General features: G+C 35.5%; 3 protein-coding genes across 4 annotated transcripts in view; 1 reads left to right on the top strand and 2 right to left on the bottom strand.

Moving 5' to 3' along the window:
• The window catches only part of LOC107715273 (rho GTPase-activating protein 44), a 35191-nt gene extending 26415 nt beyond the window's left edge, over positions 1 to 8776 (top strand). Inside the window, 10 exon segments of the mRNA XM_074560095.1 lie at positions 198 to 257; positions 364 to 491; positions 616 to 750; positions 1730 to 1910; positions 2003 to 2020; positions 2704 to 2889; positions 4400 to 4834; positions 6132 to 6247; positions 6387 to 6722; positions 8245 to 8776. Coding sequence (XP_074416196.1) covers positions 198 to 257; positions 364 to 491; positions 616 to 750; positions 1730 to 1910; positions 2003 to 2020; positions 2704 to 2889; positions 4400 to 4834; positions 6132 to 6247; positions 6387 to 6722; positions 8245 to 8357 — 1708 coding nt within the window. The 3' untranslated portion in view covers positions 8358 to 8776.
• Positions 8777 to 14033: 5257 nt separating this feature from the next.
• tex47 (testis expressed 47) lies at positions 14034 to 22276 on the bottom strand. Its single transcript, XM_016521324.1, has 7 exons — positions 22227 to 22276; positions 19483 to 19555; positions 19256 to 19359; positions 18054 to 18112; positions 16909 to 17137; positions 15158 to 15314; positions 14034 to 14074 (listed from the first exon to the last, which is right to left on the bottom strand). The coding sequence occupies exons 1-7, from the start codon at positions 22251 to 22253 to the stop codon at positions 14034 to 14036; spliced, it is 690 nt and encodes a 229-aa protein (XP_016376810.1). The 5' UTR covers positions 22254 to 22276.
• A 1200-nt stretch (positions 22277 to 23476) lies between these two features.
• The window catches only part of cyp4f3 (cytochrome P450, family 4, subfamily F, polypeptide 3), a 10837-nt gene continuing 10098 nt past the window's right edge, over positions 23477 to 24215 (bottom strand). The window contains exon 13 of one of the 2 annotated variants that reach the window (XM_016521236.1): positions 23477 to 24069. In XM_016521236.1, the coding sequence (XP_016376722.1) occupies positions 23889 to 24069 (181 nt within the window). In that variant the 3' untranslated portion in view covers positions 23477 to 23888. The remainder of the gene's footprint in view (positions 24070 to 24215) is intronic. The other variant, XM_016521241.1, reaches the window with a different exon arrangement.

A 24215-nucleotide genomic window follows, 5' to 3' on the forward strand; every position in this document is an offset into this window, starting at 1 on the left:
GGGGGGAGTGAATGTACAGCACTCTCTCCCACCTTCAATACCACGACTGAGGTGCCCTTGAGCAAGGCACCGAACCCCCAACTGCTCCCCGGGCACCGCAAAAAAAATAAAATGGCTGCCCACTGCTCCGGGTGTGTGTTCACGATGTGTATGTGTTCACTGCTGTGTGTGTGCACTTTGGATGGGATAAAATGCAGGGAGCTGCCCGAACCCCTGCTGACCTTTGACCTGTATGAGGACTGGATTCAGGCATCAAAGTGAGTGAATGTGACATTAACATTAATAGTAATTGTGTGCTCGTGTAGTTATTCAGGAGTATGTGTGTGTGTGTGTGTGTGTGTGTGTGTGTGTGTGTGACTGCAGTATTGCGGATCAGGACAAGCGTCTGCAGGCGTTGTTATCGACCTGTGAGAAACTTCCTACAGCAAACAGCAACAACTTCAAGTGAGTCCAAATATATTTCTACTCCAAATATAGTACATTAAGGCTTTGTATAAGGACACATTTTTTAAATGTAATAATTTTATATTTCATTTAGATATAATTTATATATAGTATATTAATATATAATTTAATGTAATCATGTAATTCAAAAATGTAAACAAAATTCGTCAGCTATGGTCATCAGTAACGGAACGCATGTCTCACTGTGTCTCAGGAACATGACGGAGATGATGACCACCGTCTCGCTGCAGATCGTCGCCATCATTGAGCCGCTCATCCAGCACGCTGACTGGTTCTTCCCTGGAGGTCAGAAACACAGAGCGCTTATTATCCTTAACTGAAATTACAACCATAAAAAAAAAACATTTTGTTACTTAAAACAAAATAATCTGAAATCAATTATTTAAAAAAATCTTGAAATAAAAACTTTTATTTCAGCTAGTTGCCAAGGCAATAAAAATTAATAAATTGCTATTTAGACATTAAAAAAAAACAATAAAAATGAGAAACACAACAAAATTACAAAAATTTAACTGAAATTAGAGTGAAAACAGAAAATAATAAAATTATGTATTGCTTGGAAAAAGGCACGTTAATTTGCAAGAAGTAAAGCATGTTGCAACACTTAAACATCCTTTGCTTTTTTTATACATTTGTTTATATATTCATCATATAATTGTATTTTTAAAATAATTTAATATTTTTAATTTATATGTAACATTGTTAGTATAAATTATTAATAATGTTTAATTATTATAATTAATATACTTGCATGTAATTATTAATTTATACATGTATCTAAGTGTGAATTTAGGTTTTACTCTACATTAAATTTTTTTAGAAGTATGAACTGATTTGTATTTGTTCTTGAAGATTTTTTTATTTTGGTTGTTGTTATTTTTAAGTGATTTATTTTAATGATTTAATGAATTATTAGCTTTTCATTAAACTCACAAACCCAGTTTGGGAAACCTTGACGTAATAAAATGTTTAATGCACTTCATGATGTTATAATAACAACAAATGGAATATGTTTTCTTCTTCTTTGCATTTTTATATCAATATGGTACAAGGTTATTTTATTTAAATCAATGTGATAAGCAAGTTCGGTCAAAAGTAATCCAAAAGTAATCTGATTACATTACCTAAAATGTGTCATGTAATGGATTACGTTACTAACTACAGTTTTTCTCATGTAGTTTGGAACCAGTAACGGATTACAGTTTCTCTGACAGCTACTGCTTTTGCGATACAGTGACAAATCCGATCTATTTTGTGTGCGCAGAGATCGATTTTAACGTGACGGGAAACTACGGCAGCCCCGTTCACACCAATCACAACGCCAACTACAGCTCCATGCCGTCGCCGGACTTGGACCAATCAGATCGCAGGCAGCCGGACCAAAGCCGACGCCCACTCAGCGTCGCCACCGACAACATGATGCTGGAGTTCTACAAGAAAGACGGGTACGTTCGCTTTATATGCTCACATGCATGCGCTCCTCTCCTCACTTTGGGTTTGAATCACTGACGCTTCTGCTTTTCTTCCACTAATGCAGCATTAGGAAAATTCAGAGGTACGGTGAAGCTTCTGTCTCGTCCTGTTCTGTCCTGATTTCCCGCAAGCCTGCTGATTCTCAATGCTGGCATCGATGCCGTTGCATTTCTGAAGTGACATGAATTCAGTGCAGATGGCAAATCAATTCATTTTAGAGGTGTTTTAGTACATCACTCAAAGTACGCTATTTAAGATTTGTAATGTTTTTGAAAGAAGTCTGTTATTCTCATCAAGGCTGCTTTTATTTGATCAAAACTACTGTAAAAATTCTAAAATATTTTTACAATTTAAAACAGCTGTTTGCAATGCGAATATAAATTAAACTGTAATTTATTTCTGTGATCAAAGCTGTATTTTCAGCAGTCTTCAGTGTCACATGATCTTCAGAAATCATTCTAATATGCTGATTTGCTGCTCGAGAAACATTTCTGATTATTATCAATGTTGAAAACAGTTGGAAACTGTGATGCATTTTATTTTTCAGGATTCACAGATGAATAGAAAGTTCAAAAGAACTAGAAATAGAAATCTTTTAGAACATTATAAATGTCTTTACTGTCACTTTTGAGCAATTTAATGCGTCCTTGCTTGATAAAAATATTAATTGATTTTTAAAAAATCTTACCGGCCCAAATGCTTCAGCTGGGGTGTTGTTGATGAAGTGTGAGGGATGTGATTGGCTGTGCCTCTGCCCCGTTGCAGTATGGGAGTGCGAGTGATGGACACCTCCTGGGTTTCTCGCCGAGGCTCCTCCTCCTCGTCTCGTAAGAGCTCCTCGACTCCGCCCAGCCTTCAGCCGCCCTCTGATTCGCTGAACCCCGAGCAGCCGGCCGATGTCTCCGCCTCCCCCTCACAGACTCCGCCCCCCATCAGCGGCGATAGGACCAGGTAAACAGAGGCGACCAATAGGAATCCAACGCACACGAGCTGAGCTCGTCACATGACTGCTGCTCGTTTCAATTCAGGCAGCGGAGGACATCATGAATATTAATGTAATATTATACAGTATTTGAATATCATCCAAAGCAGTTCGTTATAAATACAATTTGTGATTGAAAGCAGAAATTAAAGCAAATAAATATTAAATTTTTATTATATTAGTTGGCTGAATTGAAACTGGAGTTATTCTCCTCCTTAATTTCAATTATAATCATGTTATTCTAAAGCATTATTCACTGATTATCTTTCTCTCTGCTGTAGTACATGATGACAGATTTTGCATTTCTGCATGAACTATTCCTTTATTTATTTTCTCTCTGTTTTGTTGACTGTGTGAATCCTTTTTATTTTGCAGTATTTTAATATCCTTGATATCTCAAACCCACTTGTATGCGTGACACACAACCTCACACGCTCCTCCTGTACGTTCAGAGTCACTCTTGTAATTAGCATTGTTTTCAAAGCTTTCAAAACAAACACTCTGTCCATCACATTTGTGGAAAATTATACAGTAGATCAATAACACATTTAACAGTGGAAGTTCAAAATACACAGATATGCTGTATATGCAAAGCTATTGTATGCGTTACCTTCTGCTAAAATTAATTATTAATATGCATGAATATTATAATTATACATATTTTAATAAATATTAATAACATCAAGTATTAATATGAATCAAATAATCTTAAATGTAATTATAATTAATTAATTTATATTAGTAAATATTCATACAATTAATTATTAATTATGTTTATATTTATTCATTATGATATTAATTAATATTATGTATTAAATAATTATTGACAATTATTTAATAATTTTCGATTAAATCGTGAGAGTTGAGTAAGTGATAATTATAATTAATTCAGAATTAATATTCATAAATAACAATAATCATTTATTGATATTTATTAACATTAAATAATTAAGTATTAATTTAATAAGAATTAATTTATAGTTATTGATTATTATATTAATTATGAATTTATTGATTTAATTATAATTAATGAATATCAATATTTATTAATATTTATTAATTGTAGTAGTACATAATAATAATTGACAAATATTTAATAATTGACTGACTGTTAAATAACAATTGAATAATTGCATACAATAATTGAATTTTATTATAATTAATTCATATTCATAAATATAAAAAAATTTATGATTGAATTAGTATCAATGAACATTCAAAAATGACTAATTATAATATTCATTAATATAAATGATTAATTTATTGATTTGATTAGAATTATCAGTAAATCATATCATTAAATATTAAATTATTTTTAAATAAATATTAATGTACTAATATTATGAATGTACGAAGTACGTCAGCACAGGAAATAAAATTGCACTCATTAACATAATGTTGCCATGGTAATGACAGGAGTGCTGTTGATGGAGCTGTATGTACTGATCTCAGATGTGCCAATCTTGCAAATCTTTTCAGCTCCGACGAGGCGTCATCCAATCGCTCGGACTCCTGTCTCGTCTGCCCCTCCCCTGAGGAGGAGAGACCGCCCCCTCCGTACCCGTTCCCTGTCTCCTCCTCTTCCTCCTCCTCCTCCTCCTCGTTCTCTATCCCTCACCCTCGAGTGCGTCCCGAATGCGTTCCACCCTCGGCGTTCAGCCGCTGGTCCGTGTACAGCCCTCCGCCTGCGCTCCTCCTGTCCTCCACCTCTCTAGACATCAACTCCAACCCCAAACCCAGTGTCCTGCACCTGTCCAAGCAGGGCTCTCTGCCCTCCGAGCCGTCTCTCTCACATGCACCCGTCTACATCAAACCCCCGCTCGCTCCCTGCCTCCCCACCCTTAGCCCTCATTCTACTGCGCCGCTGTGGGCCGCCTGCGCCTGCAGCCGAGAGAGGGGACTCAGAGTGCCTAGGTAACTACCCACTAACCCCACTAACTAGTCCAGCAGAACCAGCTGGATCACTAAAGGCAAATTATAAAACGAATAGTTCCGGTGCTTGATTCTGATTGGCTGAGCCACGTTCGAAGCTGTTGTAAATGACTCTACAAAGTAACATACACCTTTGTTTACATCTGTGTGTTGCTCGGCAACCACTTTGTAGCAACCACAACTGTTTCTGAGGCTGTGAAGCCGTGGTTTACAGTGAATTTATAACAGCTAAGGGGTTTTAACAGTTAACAACGCCCCTTAGCTGTTATAAATTCACTGTAAACCACGGCTTCTTGGGGCTTATTGCTTTATTTGGCAATATACTGATTGCAAATATTATCGATCACCATCATGAAAACACGTAGCGCCCCCTACTGCTCAGCGATTGCACAACATTTCAATATTCAGTGTGAATTAAAGAGCAAATTAATTCAGTACAGTAGCATTCTTATAAATGAATTCCTGCTGCAGCTACTGAAATCTTTCTGTTATGAGTTAAACATTTGGGTCAGACTTTCCCTCAAGTTCCCGGTGCTGCTCTATGCATTAAAATGAGCAAAAAACTTGCTGTCAAATGAAGGGATTTTTCTCTTTGCTTATGAACAGCCGCCACACAACGTAGATTGCCCCTAAAAGAAAACTTTTTGGGATCTACATACACTTTATTTCATTTTTTTTATTTTTATTAATTTTTATTTTTTTATTTTATATTATTTATTATAATTAGATAAAATATTTATAAATTAATATTATTTATATTTTATATTTATATTTATATTTTTTTATTTTCTACATTCACTTTTATTTATTTATTTATGATATTATTATTTATAATTTTAATAGTATCTGCACATTTATTTATTTACATAAGGTCAGAAATATATATTTTTTAATTATATTAATTTTACCAACCCCTAAAAGAAAACTTTTTCCATCTTTAGTATCTACATACACTTTTACTTATTTATTTATAAATAAATAAATAATATTTATATTTATTTGACCAACCCATAAAATATAACTTTTCTATTTATAGCAACTTCATACACTTAATTTAATTAATTTATTCATTATTTTATTTTATTTTATTTATTTTTTATGTTTTTCCCAACTGAGGACATCAGTAAGTGGAGGTTCTGTGAGCTTCTCCTCATGTCTGGGGACAAATTCGTTGCCAAATTGCACGTTTTCTATTTTATTCTTCTCAGTGTTCAAATATCAGAGCTGTGACTGTGTGTGTTTGTGCAGTTATGGGATGTTTGTGCATTTCTGTCATCAGCACTCAGAAGAATAAGGAGCCTTCGCCTGTGATTGGTCAAAGAGGCATTTCACCAACGGCTCCCTCTGCTGGACACAACCAGCTTTCAGACCAGAGTCCTCTCACGCTGCGCAAAGGTGCGTTCAAGCATGTGCAATATAATAAAATCACCATGCAATGAAAACAGTAATCGATGCATTTCAAGTGAATTGTACTCATGTATTTAAAGTCATTCACGTTATGGTTAATATACAAACACTGTTCCCTTTCCTTCAGTTTCCAAAAAGCTGGTCCCCATCCCTCCCAAGGGTCCGTATTCTCCGTCGGGCTGCATGTCGGATCTGTCTCCGGGTCCGTCTCCGGTCAGTCTGTCCCCGACGCCCCCCAGCACCCCGTCCTCATACAGCTTCAGTTACCCACAGAGCGGCTCCGTCCTCACCTCACCCGGACACAACCACAGCCAGATGCTCACCGGGACCCTGCCCAAATCACGGCCCATGCCCAAACCGCCCCGCCAGAGACCCAACCTGCCCCCGCCGCAGCCGCCGCAGCCGCTGGAGCACACGCCGGGCCTGCTGGACGCGCTGTCCGCGGGAGAGAGCATGTCTACAGGTACAACACCACTGACTTCTGAGCGTTCTTCCTGTCTGCTCCCTTCTTAGGCAGCTCACTGATTACAATGGAACCTCAAAAGTAACAAATCTGAAAAGAAGCAGAGTGATACAATTCAGTCGTTTTCGTGTAATGGAAAATGTGTGTGTGTGTGTGTGTGTGTGTGTGCGTGCGTGTGCGCGTTTTTGTGACAAATGAGGACATAAATTTGTATAATGACAAGGGTATGACATAGGTATTACAAGGAGAAGGTGACTTTTCAGGACATTACCCCATGTCCCCACTTTTCATGTGTGTGAGTGTGAGTGTAAGTGTGTGTGAGTGAGTGTGTGTGTGTGTGTGCGTTATATCCGGTGTGACTCTGCGGTGGTTTTTCTCTTCTCTCCTGTGCTTGTTGTGGTCTCTGCAGCGGTCTGATCTCTGATCTCGGTGGCTTTGGTTCTGATGGTAAGCTGTAGTGTGTGTCTGTATGTAAACTCACTCGCCATCATTCAGCGTCCCGGGCTGTGTGTCACTAACGCCGCCTCTGCTGTGTGCATGGCTCTGCCCCGCATGTCTCTCGCTCGTCTGATCCGTCCTTCAGTTCAAACCCTCACGCCTGATTCACTCAGACTCACCCATGTGACCGTCTCACGTGTTCCTCTGTCTGTATGATCTGATGTTCACATGACCAAACATTCAAGTACAGGAGTCTCTTTCTTTTGTGGAACAAAACAGGAGGTGTGATTTCTCACAGTGAAGGTTCATAGCGAGCCTGAATGTCATGCTGTAATTCCCAAACTCCTCGATCTACTCACATTACACACATTATCTGATGAATTCGTTTCTACAATGTTCAGCCACTGGTGTTTTGCAGTATTTCAGATGGACTGTTAAATGCATCTGCTAAAAACTGTGTCAAATGCTTCAAAACTTACACTACGGTTCAAAAGTTTGGGGTTAGCAAGATTTTTTTGAAAGAAATTGCATTAAATTGATCAAAAGTGCCAGTAAAGACATTTATAATGTTAGAAAAGATTTCTATTTCAAAACTTTAGATTCATCTGTGAATCCTGAAAAATAAAATGTATAACCATTTCCACAAAAATAACTGTTTTCAACATTGATAATAATCAGAAATGTTTCTTGAGCAGCAAATCAGCATATTATTATGATATCTGAAGATCATGTGACACTGAAGACTGGAGTAATGATACTGAAAATACAGCTGCGCATCACAGAAATACATTACAGTTTAACAGATATTCACATAGAAAACAGCTGTTATAAATTGTAAAAATATTTCATAATTTTTACTGTATTTTTGATCAAATAAATGCAGCCCTGGTGAGCAGAAGAGACTTTTGGACGCTAGTGAATGAAGCCTATTTATGAGAAATGATACATCAGAACTGTTTTGTACAGTGTTGAACACTATTTAATATTATTGTATGACAGCTGTATGCTGTTCAGAGCTCATTTACTCTCTTTAGGCCAGAAAAGATCTCGTCTTCTCACTCCATGTTTTGTGTGTTTTTCTCAGACTCGTGCTGTGAGTTGGACGTTCCCATAATAAGCGTTGAACTGGACGGGAGATACAGGAACTCTGTGGATCTGCTGGAGTCGGAGGAGGAGTCGGAGAGCACTGCCCTTTGACCCCTGGGATTACCCACAATCCTTTACTCCCTCGCTTCACCGCACAAGTGACGTTGTATTGTCCATGTGATCCTCTGCACTGACCCACAGACAGGATCTGAAGCGCGGATCACGTCACTGTGTCGTTCTGGTCCCGTCTTCTTTGTGTTTTTTATGTTTTAAAGTTTTTTCCATGTGGTTGGTTTTCTATTTGCCTTATCTGAGTTCTTGCACTTTTGTCTTGAAGTTCGTGTTATGTGTGTTTGGGTTGCTGCTGTAGAAAATCACACTGAAACCTTGTTGTGTGTAAACCCAGACTAGCATTCAACAAGTATACAAACAGCTCCTGACACACTACAGCACAATCTGCTCATATCTGAGACGAGGATGGACGTGTGTGAGTGTGTGTGTGAGTGTGAGTGTGAGTGTGAGTGTGTGAGAGTGAGTGTGAGTGTGAGTGTGAGTGTGAGTGTGAGTGTGAGTGTGAGTGTGAGTGTGAGTGTGAGTGTGAGTGTGAGTGTGAGTGTGAGTGTGAGTGTGAGTGTGAGTGTGAGTGTGAGTGTGAGTGTGAGTGTGAGTGTGAGTGTGAGTGTGAGTGTGAGTGTGAGTGTGAGTGTGAGTGTGAGTGTGAGTGTGAGTGTGAGTGTGAGTGTGAGTGTGAGTGTGAGTGTGAGTGTGAGTGTGAGTGTGAGTGTGAGTGTGAGTGTGAGTGTGAGTGTGAGTGTGAGTGTGAGTGTGAGTGTGAGTGTGAGTGTGAGTGTGAGTGTGAGTGTGAGTGTGAGTGTGAGTGTGAGTGTGAGTGTGAGTGTGAGTGTGAGTGTGTGTAAGACTGTGAGAGTGCGAGTGTGTGTGAGAGTGTGAGAGTGCGAGTGTGTGTGAGAGTGTGTGAGTGTGAGTGTGTGTGAGAGTGCGAGTGCGAGTGTGTGTGAGAGTGCGAGTGCGTGTGAGAGTGCGAGTGCGTGAGAGTGTGCGTGAGAGTGTGCGTGTGCGTGTGCGCGCGTGTGTGTGTGTGTGTGCGTCTGAGATGAGATGCTCTCGCTGTGGTTTGAAGTCAGATTTTAAGTTGACTGATGTGGAGTAACTGAGAGGGGCCGTTCACACATGAATTTACCATTCAAAACTTTGGGATTGGTAAATTTTTTAAAATGTTTTTCAGTCTCTTCTGCTCACTAGAGCTGCATTTCCTTGATCAAAAATACAGTAAAATTATGAAATATTATTATAATTTAAAACAGCTGTTTTCTATGTGAATATCTGTTAAACTGTAATTTATTTCTGTGATCAAAGCTGTATTTTCAGCATCATTACTCCAGTCTTCAGTGTCACATGATCTTCAGAAATCATTCTAATATGCTGATTTGCTGCTCAAGATACATTTCTGATTATCATCAATGTTGAAAACAGTCGTGCTGCACAATATTTCTGTGGAAACTGTGATACATTTTATTTTTCAGGATTCACAGATGAATAGAAAGTTCAGAAGAACGGCATTTATTTGAAATAAAATTTTGTAAATTAAAAAAATTGACAAATCCAAACTTTAAAAAAAAAAATGTGTTATTAAAGTGCTGTGTGTGAACGGACCCTCAGTGTGAATGAGTGATGGATAAAATAAAGCTCGTTTGTACTGAAAGATAATATATAAAGTATCAAATCACAGAAAATATCAAATATAAAACGGATATAAATTATTTATATTAACACTAACATTAATATGACTATATGTTTAGTGAGAAGAAAATATTTCTGAATGTGTTTATCATCATTTCACCCAGATATTTTGGAATCAGGATTTCCATTCCTTATGACCAGTGACTGGATAATGATTTTTAGAAATATTATATATATATATATATATATATATTCATTCATACAGATATTCATTTTGTTTTTTAAGCTTTTAGAAAAAAAGTCCATGAATTTTTCCAGACCTGGAAATCACGTTTTAACCCTTTGATGCATTAACTAGTGAATCAGTATATTAAAAAAATGCATCAATGATTCTAAACAACAACATCATTCAACGCCAACAAATATAATCTTGTATTTTTAAATGATATATATATATATGCACATCTGTCTACTGCAATATAACATAGTAGCAGATATGGTGCATCATAAATAAAAAATGCAATGACAAATAAAGAAGAATTAGGAGTAAAGGTCAAAGATCATCATCTATCCCGCCCTAAATTATTCAAATGTCTCCTCTAATGGACACATCATGCATCTAAAATTCCCTGATAATTACATGTTTTCCATGATTTGGGAACCCTTACTGACCGAACGAAGGCTGTTGATTCCTGGCGTGTTATTCGTCTGATTAATATGAATGGATATGATATGAATAACACATCACAAACTCTGCTGTAAGTATTAGCATGTGTAAATGCTGTTCACTCTCCGCTGTACATAGTCTATAGAAGCAAAGGTCAAATATTTATCAATCTTTCTCTCTATATATATAAACATATATATGTATATATACAGACAATATTATTTTTGCTTCAGACACAATGCTGGAATATGAATCGCCGCGGTTCCTGTGAAGGTCTCTGATAACATGAGGTTCCAGTGCGTTTGCTGAAGAATCAGATGCACAAACAAACTGAAAGAGATCCGGATTGCGACAGAGATTAAACCGAAGTCACACGTTTACCTCTTACAGATGCTTCTGTAATGCTTCAGAGTCTGTCTGCATGTTTCCAACGCTGACCATACTTTAAAGTCAACATGAAACCCATTTGTTGTCACCCTGGAGCACAAAACCAGTCATAAGGGTCAATTTTTTCGAAATTGAGATTTATGCATCATATCAAAATAAGCTTTTCATTGATGTATGGTTTGTTAGGATAGAACAATATTTGGCTGAGATACAACTATTTGAAAATCTGGAATCTGAGGGTGCAAAAAAATCTAAATATTGAGAAAATCATCTTTAAAGTTGTTCAGATGAAGTTCTTAGCAATGCATATTACTAATCAAAAATTAAGTTTTGATATATTTACGGTAGGAAATTTACTAAATATCTTCATGGAACATGATCTTTACTTAATATCCTAATGATTTTTGGCATAAAAGAAAAATGTATAATTTTGACCCATACAATGTATTGTTGGCTATTGCTACAAATATACCCCAGCGACTGAAGACCAGGGTCACATTTTAACTCCATAATGTGACGTTCTGAATTAAACAGGAGGAAAATAAATAGTAAAGAAGGTCATGCTGAGTTTAAAAACCTCCTAATGTGAATGTCTGATGGTTTGTGTGTGTGTTGGGTAAGTTATCATCAGTCTTTGTGGATTTGGTTTTGTTTGACCATCTTAAACAAAATTTGACTTCAGGTGACACATTAATCCAGAAGAATATCAGTAGATCAGGGAAACGGTGTAGTGAAACTGAAATGCAACGCGTAAAGAGTCTATAAACTCCATATTGCTGCATTTTCACAGCTAAACGCTCTGATTGTGTTTTCCTAGCGGATGAGAGCAGATCTGTCAGGAACGCAGAGGTGGAGATGAACTCTCATATGTTTGTGGATCTGAATAGGCTTGTTTTCGGTATCTTGATATGGTGGTTTTGTACTTTTGTTGGCTGAAGCCCATTTTTATATGAGGGTGTTATTGACAGAAGCCCATTGAAGAAGGTCAAACTACCGATTTAAGTGTTTTAGCAGGTTTAAGGCAGTGTTTTCGGTAGCAAACACAATCTAATGTGTTGAACTGACCTGATATTGGTAGCTAAAATCATAATTAGCCTAAATATGTAATGAGCAAACACAAAAGGGTCGGGAAATGTGAATGAAGTGCATTATTCCTGTGTGTTTTGGGGATCAGTCTGGATTATTGTAAAGATGCTCTGATGTCTTAACGAGATGTTTGTGAATCTGCCGCATGCTTTGCATTCATTACCTACAATGTATCTCAATTTGAAACTTTTTATACATGCTATTATAGCTTTTTGGCAAAAAAAGAAGAACAGAAATACCCAGGTAATGCAGAATATCAGCTGCTATTCAAGACTATCAACCGCTCAAACTTCTGTACTAGATCGCATGCAGACTCCTCCTAATGGTGATTTGCGACCAAGAAACTTTAAAGGAATAGTTCACCCAAAAATGAAAATGTCCTCACCCTCTAACCATCCAAGATTAGGATGAGTTTGTTTCTTCATCAGGTTTGTAGAAATGTAGCATTGCTCCAGTGAAAAAGTGTTCTGGTGTGAATCAGGAGAGAAATCTGCGCAGATCAAGCAGCGTTTAAACAGCTCTAAACACGTGAGCACATTTTCAGCAAATTATAATTTTTGGTGAACTATTCCTTTTGAGTCATGCATTTCCAATGAAAGTTTAAAATCACAGACTCTAATTGAAAATAATTGACTTTTACAGTCCGAACACACCTTGGCTCTACATTAGACTGAACTCAGCACCGTCACTCACAAGCTCTTAAATAAGTTCTTTCCTCACTGTCTCATGTATATCTGATCACAGTCACTTAGAAAAACTAGTTAATGACTCAATAACCACACAAACCGCCGCAGACGCCGTGTGTATATTTGTGTGCTGGAGTTTTTAATGCTGCATGCTCTTTCACCGTCATGCTGTTGCGTTCTGTCTGTTTCTTGTTTATTTACTGTTAGCGATGTGTTTCATGCTTGATTTACACTTGAACAAATGGGGGCCAAATAAACGGAGCGTCATTTACTCAGAGAATGATATTTTACATTTTGTTGTTTTTTTTACAAAGAGGCCCTGTGTGTCAAAATGTGTTTAAAATGGGAAACTGGAATAATTTGAGATGGGATGTTTAAAGTCTCATGAAGCTTAAAGAACAACATCCTTCATCAGAATGTGATCTTGACAATAAAATAAATCATTTTTAATTACTTACATTTGTACATGCATTTTATTCCAGTCTGTTTACTTCTGAAATATGACATATTTCTGAGGGAAAAACCAGGAATTGATGTGATGGAGTAAAGTATATATATATATATATACACAGTATATACACCAGAATGAACTCAGAACTGAAAGTTTGTTTACTAAAACAACTCGTTACTAATTATAAGCAATGTCTTCTAAAAAGAAAAGTTTCAGAGACGAAGCAAGATATAAAATCACATTGTGCTGAAAGATTATGAAGACAAAGATTTATTTCTTTGGAATAACCGATGAATCATTCACAATAAGACCATGTATTAAAAAATAAACTAGGTCAGTTTTAAGTTTATGTATAATGCATTTCAAAGCTATTCATAATGTACATTGTAATGCATTATATATCATTGTAAAGTTAAATGCATTATAATACAGGTGCATCTCAATAAATTAGAATGTCGTGGAAAAGTTCATTTAATTCAGTAATTCAACTCAAATTGTGAAACTCGTGTATTAAATAAATTCAATGCACACAGATTTCCACGACATTCTAATTTATTGAGATGCACCTGTATTAGCACATTCCTTTTTACATCTGAACTTGGTTGTTTGTCACATATTTGAATGCATTATACTGTGTAAAGGTGTAACAATACATAAGTATGATAATTTATTAAAATTGTGGTCATAAGATCATGCAATGCATTATAATTAATTAATGCATTAAATTTTTTTTACAATGCATTGCATTTAGCAGCTTCAATCACTACCAAAACTTATAAAGTAGAAAATGTTTAAATGTATAAAGTTGTTCAAACGATCTGAAGATGTTCCACTGCAGGCCACACAGATTCTGTCAAAATACACAAAAACGGCAAAAGTGAGTCACATATGCAGACAAATGTCCGTTAGTTAACTAGACTAAAGAATATATCAGTAGTTGTGGGTTCATGGAAACATTCATGGAGATAGTTGGTGGTTAGATGAGATGTATGAAGAAAGAATAACAATAAAAAAAGAGCAAAGAGTTTCTCATTCTCACTTTGTCTCAGATGTTTCTCAAACAGACTCAATGAGCTGCCAGTATACAGCTATACAATGAATTGTTTGAGAAATGATTGAGATTATATTTTTGACTGATCTCTGCACTGTTGAGATCATTAATGAAACCACTCGTGTCTTTTTCTCGGGAGAAACATCTGAGAAGTGATTTGTCTTGCTTTGACATGTTGTAGTTTCTCAGGCGGTTTATTGAGTCATAAACCAGTGAATGCAGTCCAGTTCACATGCACGCATGCGGTCTCTAGATACGCTCTGATGTTTGCATGCACTGCAGAGTTTCAAACAAGACGTACCTCCTGACCCTAAATCCAAACCTACACTGTGGTGGGACGAAAACTCCCGAAAACATGTCCTTAAACGATCAGATGCACAAAACAACACGTTCAGGAAACAACAAACACATGCTATTTGTTTACCTCCAATGCAGAAAAATTATTCGCAATGATGATTCTCATTGCTGTAATAGAGTATTTTCTACATTACACTATAAAAATTCCTGTAACACAATGATTGCATTTAAAGAATAATTTAAAAACCATGACATATAAATACTCTGTTTTTTAAATAATATACTGATGTCACATACAGAAAATCTTAAAGAATACAAACTTTAATGGGACAGTTCACCCAAAACTGAAAATTCTGTCATTATTTACTCAGCAAACAGTTGACGGTAGCCATTGACTTCCATTGTATGGGAAAACTACAGTGGAAGTCAATGGCTACCGTCCACTGTGTGGTTACCAACATTCTTCAAAATATCTTCTTTTGTGTTCAACAGAAGAAAGAAACACATAACTTGAGGGTGAGCAAACGATGACGATTTAAATTTTTGGGTGAACTGTCTCTTTAAGCGGAACGTAAGGTGTGTTACCTGAGTCCAGGCGCTGGTGTAGCGGTGAATGATACGTGCTGATGTAGCGCGCGGGACTCAACAGCACCTCCATCTGGAGCAGACGACTCACCGCGGCCTGAGGAGGAACCGCATCTGACGCCTCCTTCAGCACTTCATCCAGAATCACTTTAGATCCCTGTTCAAACACACAGATCTCCTGAATTTTTCACCACTGGTGTGAGTAGCAAAACATCCCAGGATAGCACAGGTACGTCTGCAAGACGTCTGTTAAACATCGCTTCATCTGGAAAGCATCTGCTGTGTACAAACATCTGACAGACGTCTTTAAGATGTCAGTTTTACATGCATTCAAAATCATAAACATCTTAAAGACATCTTCTAAGTGTCTATTTGACATCTATTGCAGATGAGCGAACACTCTAAAAAATACGTCTTGCAGATGTAATGCAGACGTCAAATAGATGTTTCCGTGATGTACGTGTGCTATCAGGGATCCATACCCTCTATTTGACATCTGCAAGACGTATTTTTTAGAGTGTTTGCTCATCTGCAATACGTCTACAGGACGTTTCCTATCAGATGTCAAATAGACGTTTAGAATTTCCCATATGACAAAATTTTTTTTAAAAAATATATATTACAAAATATACAAAACATTGACAAAAATATATTTGCTAAAACATGTTGCAAAGTATTACAGAAATATATTTTCTATCAATATAGTTTTTGGGCATTTTTTTTTTTTTGAAAATCTATTTGATATATATATATATATATAATTTTTATTTTTTTATTTTTATTATTATTATTATTTATTTTTTATTTTTTTATAAATATAGGCTATACTGTAAGTTTGGAAAATTATTTACTTGTCCCAAAAATACATTTTGAAATATATTTTGGTATATGAAGATTTAAACTAAATATATTTTCAATTTAAAAAATATATTTAATTGAGCTTCACTATTTAAAACATATATTTAACAATTATTTAAAATATATTTTGGCCAAAAAAATAATAATTTGCCATATGGGTGATTCCATGATTCCAGCGATATCATTCCGCATTGTCGCTATCAATATAGTTGTGGTGTTGAGTTCACTATTCTCTTATGTTCATAGTTTATCATTCTAGGTTTGAATGTGCTGATATTCATCAAAAGTCAGAGATCTTAATTTTAACTCAAATGTTTCTCGTCAGACCAAATCTGTTCACAATAATTCTATAGCTCTATTAAAGCAATAAGCTCCGTGAAGCCGTGGTTTACAGTGAATTTATAACAGCTAAGGGGCGCTGTTAGCTGTTAAAACCCCTTAGCTGTTATAAATTCACTGTAAACCACGGCTTCACAGGGTTTATTGCTTTTATAAAACGGTTATTCCATATACGTAGTACGGTTTCACAAAATAAAACAGAGCAAATAAAGTGTAATGATATTAATAAAAACAGTATTCTTCCACCAAACAATGTAGCTCCTCAGAAACAGTTGTGGTTGCTACAAAGTGGTTGCCGAGCAACACACAAACGTAAACAAAGGTGTATGTTACTTTGTAGAGTCATTTACAACAGCTTCGAACGTGGCTCAGCCAGTCAGAATCAAGCACCGGAACTATCCGCTTTATAAACTATGTTTTTCAACTATTTAGTCCAACTCTTCTTTCTCCTGGGGAACTTTAGGAGAGACAGAAAAACGAAATCCTGAGCAACGACAGAGAAACCTCTGAGCGATGCGATATTATATTTATGCACAAATGTACAGTATTTGTACCGTGATCTGTTGTGTCTTGTTGAGCAGGTGGCATCCGAGCCGCAGGATCTGATGAAGGGTGTCTCTCACGAGTTCCTCTGGACTCTGTTCGTCTGAGACGAGCGTCCGCTGGCTGTCAGACTCATCCAGCAGCGTGTAGCTCCAGTGCTGGAAGAGTCTGCTGGGAAGGTCGTGGGACACCAGCAGGATTCGGGGCTCCAGGATCGGGCCGCTGCGGGGCAGAGAGCAGCTTCTCCATTACACCACATTACAGCCACATTTGTGACCCTGGAGCACAAAAGCAGTTTTAAGTCGCTGGGGTATATTTGTAGCAATAGCCACATTTCTACACGTTTCCTGTTAGGTACTGGAATAAATCATTCATGCTTCTTTGAGAGTCTTTAACAATTAAATAACTATATTTAAAAATACTATTAAAAAAATTAAATAACAAAAGTAATGCAGCTTGCTCATTTTTATTATTATGCTCAATAAACAACACAAACAATTTACTTATATAACAAGACATCCAGATAAGAAGGAACAACTTATTACAAATACAGAGTGTTTATGTAAATAATAATAATAATAATAATAATAATAATAAATGATATTAACATTTTTTGATAAAAAAATGTATCTAAAAAAAATTAAAAATTATATTAAAGTATATAGTATAGTTTTTATTAATATTTTTATTTTTTTTAATTTTAGTTTTATTTAGTTTTATGATGTTTTTATCATTTTTAGTAGTTTTTGTTTTGTTGATCTGTCGATATCGTTTTTATTATTTTTTATTTCAGTTTTAATTTGACTTATTTTAGTATATCAAGTTAAACTAAATTAAAATGGGAAATGTTGCCTTAGTAACTAGCTAGTTTATAATATTTATATATTTTTAATTTTACAGTAAGTAACGAAAAAAAAATTTTATGTGTTCTTTATGTTTTATTATATATATATATATATATATACATTTTTGCCTTGCAGATGTGTTTATTCATATGTGTCAGTATTATTTATTGTTAGTGTGTGAATTACAGTCGCTCACTCTTTCCCTGTATAGTGCACTAACTGGCATTCATTATCTAGGGAAGCATGAATGATTTCAGACAGCTTTATTAGCAGTGCAGCAGAGAATCATGGGTAATCAGTGTTGTTCTCACCTGTTCTCCTCCATGTGTCGCAGGTCTTGCAAGACAGACAGCAGAGCTTCAGTCGAACACTAGTGCATGAAGGATATTTATGGATTTACATTTTACAATCACTGCATCTGTTTATTATATGAGGAGACGTGAGGCGTTCCTGGCCTACAGTATTCCAGATTTAGGAATATGATGCATCATTTACTCACTCTCATGTCACTGAAGACCTGTAAGACTTAAGTTTAGATGTTTATCAAGCGGAAAACATGAAGCTCTCCAAACTAAGTTTCAGATCTGGACTGTGTTTGTTTATAGAACTAGCATTTATGTAATGCAAGTAATATTTTCATACTTTTTTTTTTGCATGATTTGGCAAAATTACAGCTTGATTGGAAATGGTGCACATTGTGTTTTTTTTTTCACTTTTTGTTTAGGTAACTGTAAGTGTAGTAATATTTTTTTAAGATGAATTTTCATATTTTAGTTTGGAACAGTGTTATTTTAGTATTATTGATATATTATGGTATTTATTTATATATTGAATTTGCTTTTATTTTTTTATATTTTCAGTTTCAATTTAAGTTTTAGTAATTTTTCTAAAATGCTTATGTCATTTTTATAAAAATAAAAAAAAATGTAAAAAATTTTAATAAGAAATAATTTTTAAAATTTGTAATTTTTGTAATTATTAACTCAATTGTTACATGTTCCCTGTAATATTTCTATATAGCTTTAATGTATTTTTATTTCAGTTTTAGAAATTATGGAAGTTTGTTTCCCCAACAGAAAAATAAATGTAAAAAACTGATTGCAACTTTTTATCTCGCAATTCTGACTTTTTTCTCAGAATTCCGCATTTACGTCTTTCAGTTCTGTTTTTTTTTTCACCAGGAAAAAAAATAAAATTGCAATGTTTTTTTTTTTTTTAATTGCCATTCGTTTTTAGCTCACAATTCTGACTTTTCTTCACAGAACTGCGATTTTATATCATGCAATTCTGAGAAAAAGTCTGAATTGTAAGATAAAAAGTTGCAATTACCTTCTTTTTTTTTTATCCTGTGGCAGAAACAAGCTTCCATGCTTTATTTTTATTTCAGTTTTAGTTGCATGAACTTGCATGATGTTCTCCGTTTCTGTTCCACTGGCAGAATGTCATGAAGCAGCATGAGGCTGAGTAATTGATGAACACACTGTGGACTGTGCAGATGAAGCAGATGAAGCACCTCGATGACGTGTAGCGTGTGCTGAGGGTAGAGCAGCAGGAGACCGGTGACGTCTTCACCCACAAGGCTCCTCTGCAGACTGAGAATCAGCCTCTCGTAGTGATCTGACACACAACACACACCAGAGAAACGTCTCAGAGAGTTTATTTTAAAACTGAACCATCTGGGTTTGGATTGTAATGACTCTCTAAACACTTTAATCAGAAATCTGAGACGCTCAGACGGACCTCCCACAGTCCTCCTGTCAGCCGCTCCGCCGGACAGACGGCCAATCACAGTCAGCCTGTGTAACAGGAACTTCTGCAGGAGAGACAGGAAGTGACAAAAGACAAACCTGCTGAGTGACTGACGAATATGAGAAACACTCAGCGTTTGTTTGTATTGTTGACTGGATACAGAGAGCGTCTGTGCATTTGAGTTTATGAATCTACAGCAACAGCTCATTGAAATAAACAACACAAGTTGTACATTTACTTTATTTTTTTAGCTCTTATGAAAAAAATTCCCAATATTTTATTAACACTTAGAAAAAACTAGAAAAAAAGCTTAAAAGGGTTATAATATATCTTTTACAACTAGAATAATTTTTTAAATCATATTATGGATTTTGAGCTACAATTTCAGTTCACCTGAGATTTTAATTTAATATTTCAGTAATTTATCAATTTATCAACACATTCAAATGTTCACGGTTCAGGTAAACAAATAAAATTAAAAATTAAAAAAATTAAATTAAAAATAAAAAAAGTTTTTTTTTTAGTGAGTGTTCTATTTTTATTGCAATAACTAAAAAATTTATAAAAAATTTATTTAATTTATTTTTAATTTAATTTAATTTTTTTAATTTAAAATTTTATTTGTTTACCTGAACCATGAACGTTTGAATGCGTTGATAAATTACTGAAATATTAATTGTTAATTGTTATTAATTGCTGTTATTTCTTTTTATTTCAGTTTTAGTACTTATTATGGAATTATTATTAGTAGTAGTTTTAGTAATTATGATGGAAGCTAAAAAAAGGTAATTGTGACTTTTTTCTTACAATTCTGAGTTGATATCTTGCAATTCTGAGAAAACATCAGAAGTGCTAGATAAATAGTCACAATTACCTTTTTTTATTTTTTTATCCAGATGTGGAAACAAGCTTCCACACTTTAATTTATTTCTATTTCAGCTTTAGTAATTTTATCTAACTTCAACTTGCATGACACTAAACATTATGTAAATGTAACAATATATATATATATATATATATATATAATTAAAATGAACACAAATGTAACAATTCTAAAAAAAAAAACTCCCTGCAGTTTCCTCGTGAAGCTCAGTTTTGAATAATTGCCCTGAATTACTTTTTTACAATTGACATTTTGAACAGAAATGTATGCAAGCATGAATGTGATTGTCTGCACTGACCATGTCTCTGCGGAGCGTCATGCGCCGGTGGAACAGACTGGTGCCGCTCTCACCGTCTCCTGCTTTACTGGAGCTCTGCGTGTCTCTCTGCATGCTGCTCTTCCGTCTGTCTGCTGTAACTAACCTTCCCTCACTGTTTACCTGCTCCATGTTCATCTCCAGGAGACCAGAGCTCCTGCCCCGGGCCAATTAAAGGCACAATATGTAAGATTTTTTTATTAAAATATCCAAAAACCACTAGAACAGTGTTATATATTTTGCGTTTTGAATACGCACCCTCTAGTGGCGAAAATTACATGTTGTGCCTTTAAAGCGCTGCAGATTACATGAATTATTTTTCCCCCATGAACATCATGAAAATGTCACTTAAAAAACACTATTCATTCTGTGATGGAAATGACTTTTGAATTTTTTTTTATAAAATAGCCAACTCCTTTGTCTTACTAAGACTCATTTGATAGCTAGCATTTATGAAAGTATTATTTTCATGCTTTATGCATAATTTTACTAAATTACAGCTTGATTGGAAATGATGCACCATTAAAATATTCTGATATTTTTCTTTTATTTCACTCTTTGCTTAGAAAATTGTGAGTAATAATTGTTTTAAGATTCAGTTTAATAATTTTAAGATTGAAAGTCGGGAAAAGTGCTGCTTTAGTTTTATTTATACCATTATAGAATTTATAAAAAATGTAGCTTTTATTTTTATATTTTAAGTTTGTTTTAGTAATTTTGTTACGTGCTTTTGTGTGTGTGTGTGTGTGTGTGTATATTTCTATATAGCTTTAATTGATTTTTATTTTGGTTTTAGTCATTTAGTATTTTAACTTAATTTCATTTAGTTTTCTAATTATTGTTTACATTTGTGTAAGTTTTCCATCAAATATATACAATATATATATTTTGTTTTACTTCAGCTTTTTTCTATATAGTTTTAATTAAATTTTAGTTTTAGTAGTTTTACGTATATATATATATATATATATATATATATATATTGCCAAGGCAGCATTTTTTATTGTTTTTATTTTTAAGTGTAAGTTTTTTGTCTGATATTTATCTTTTGTTTTATTTCTTTTTTTTTCTATGTAGATTTAATTTTGTTTTATTTTAGTTTTAGTAATTTTAGCACTTTAATTCAATTTTTTTTTTTTTTTAAGTAAATTTTTTAAAATCTAATTTATATTTTGTTTTATTTCAGCTGTATTTCAATTACCAAAAATGCTAAAAGATGCAAGTTTTTTTTTTTTTTTTTTAACAGTAGCAACACTGATCTGACATAAGGGTGAAATAATAAAATCTATATTTAAATACATTTAAATAGTAGCAAAGAAAAAAAGTTTCCAATACATAAAGTTCTTGCTAAATCGGTGAGTTTTGATCAAAATCAGCCGTGGGACTGGATTTGAAGACACAGAGCTGAAGTGTGTGTTAGTGTGTGTTAGTGTGTGTTAGTGTGTACCGCTGCTCTGAATGCGGTGTAACCCAGAGCAACCTTTGATGAGGACTCTGAGCCGCTCCTCCTTCAGTGAATGTAAGAGCGTGACAAACCTTTCTGCCAGTCCTGTGCTTCTCCATCAGCCGCTGGAACAGAGACTCCGATCGGACAAACTCTGCGTCCAGATCCCGTGAAGCCATGACTGCCTGTGTGTGTTTACACTGGTTACTAAGCAACAGCAGAACTGGACAGTCCTGCACCCTTCGGAAGCTCTCTTTTAAGGGAACAGTGCTTAGGAAGCACTTCTCAGTCGAACGCACCGATGCATGTATATAGACAGTACATTTTTGGGTGAACTATCCCTTTAACTCTGGGTGAATTTTCACACATTGGAGGATTTGACAAAGAGACCTAATACAGGACAACAGATCGAGAGCGTTTTGTTAACTGGTCCATTACCATCTGAGTCTAACCATGTCATGTCAACAAATGGAAAAGTCAGCCATCTATTAATTATCATGTTAATTACTGTGCCTTTAGCCCCAACAGCAGGGGCGCTTTTTACCCCAAATACCATACTTTTACATATTCTTTCGTTATTTAAAAACTGTTGCTTTAATTATCTTAAACAAAACTTAAAATCATAAAGAAGACCTTTGTCTCAAAATATATGCATTAATTTTTAGCGATTCTCATTTGCTACTTAAATCTGCAACATTTAAAAAAACATAAAATATTAGATCAAGTAAACACCGAATCAACTTTGCGCTGCTGCGTGCGATCGCGTCAAGGATCAGACAAATATACACGTGCATCTTGAAAAGCGGATGTTTTGGAAAGTGCTTCGCCACGTTTTTGTGCCGTCTAGTGGTTTAGATGAAAATAATATCAAAGGCGCCTTTAGCCCCGGGGTGCCTTTAGCTCCCTTGTACCTGACTCTGAAGCTGCTTTGAAACAATCTGTATTGTATAAAGCGCTATTCATGTAGAATATGCCATAAACAGAGACTGCATTCACCTGTTTCCTTCAGAACTCAAAGTAAACACACAAACTGCTTCTCTGTCTTGCAGTAAACCTCCAACGGCTTCTCATGAGTAGAACAAATCATCTCCTTGATCTTACAGGATGCCGTGACTAATTTATGGCCCTCATATGCTGAAGGCTTCAGGTGGAGCTCGCAGAAGGACACCACACACACCAAGCAAGATTTCACAGCTTTGCATTTCTCTGTGTGCAGACATCACATTGTTGGTTCAGTTCTCAGAATCTGCAAGTTTATATCACACAGTTCTGAGAAAAACGTCAGAATTGTGAGATAAAAAAGTTGCAATTACCTTTTTATTTTTTATTCGGTGGCGGAATCGGGCTTCCATAGTATCCACACACCAATAATATCCATGCACGTTTATATTTTAGTACATAATGCTGCTCATTTACACTTTGAAACAATGCTGTGCCAAATATTTATTTGAATTTTGTTCAAGAAAAAACAACACAAACAAGAGTTGGTACGTAAATAGACTACAATATTTATCAGAATATATGACAAATATATTAATATATAAGCAAAATCAATTTTCTGTTGTATCAAAGCATGAGAAGTATATGCAGTTACAGCAGTATAACGCTTTGAAAACTTACAAAACAGTTAATTTGGTTTGCAACAACTCCCCAGTGAGGCATTACACACTTCACATTCAAAGTTTGGAAATGATATTAAATGACTGAAATAGAAATCGCAGGAAGCATTAAACGGTGAGATGTTTCCGTGCTGGTCACTCTTTGTGGGATTCCTCGAGCGTCTCGATGTTTAACAGCAGGCCTCCCTCTGCTCTCAGCACCAGCTGGTAGAGACGCCGCACTGGTTTGGGGCCCGGCAGGATCCGGAACCTCGACAGAGTCCGAGCCACGACCACCTTCAATTCTGCCATAGCGAAGTTCTGCCCGATGCAGTTCCTGGAGGATGAGAGGATGAAAGATGAAGGTGTGTGTGTGTGTGTGTGTGTGAGTGTGTGAGAGTGTGTGTGAGTGAGAGTGAGAGTGAGAGTGAGTGAGAGTGAGAGTGTGTGTGTGTGTGTGTGAGAGAGTGAGAGTGTGAGTGA

Source organism: Sinocyclocheilus rhinocerous, unplaced genomic scaffold (genome assembly GCF_001515625.1).
Source record: "Sinocyclocheilus rhinocerous isolate Xijiao unplaced genomic scaffold, SAMN03320098_v1.1 scaffold852, whole genome shotgun sequence".
In the NCBI taxonomy this organism is placed as follows: Eukaryota; Metazoa; Chordata; class Actinopteri; order Cypriniformes; family Cyprinidae; genus Sinocyclocheilus; species Sinocyclocheilus rhinocerous.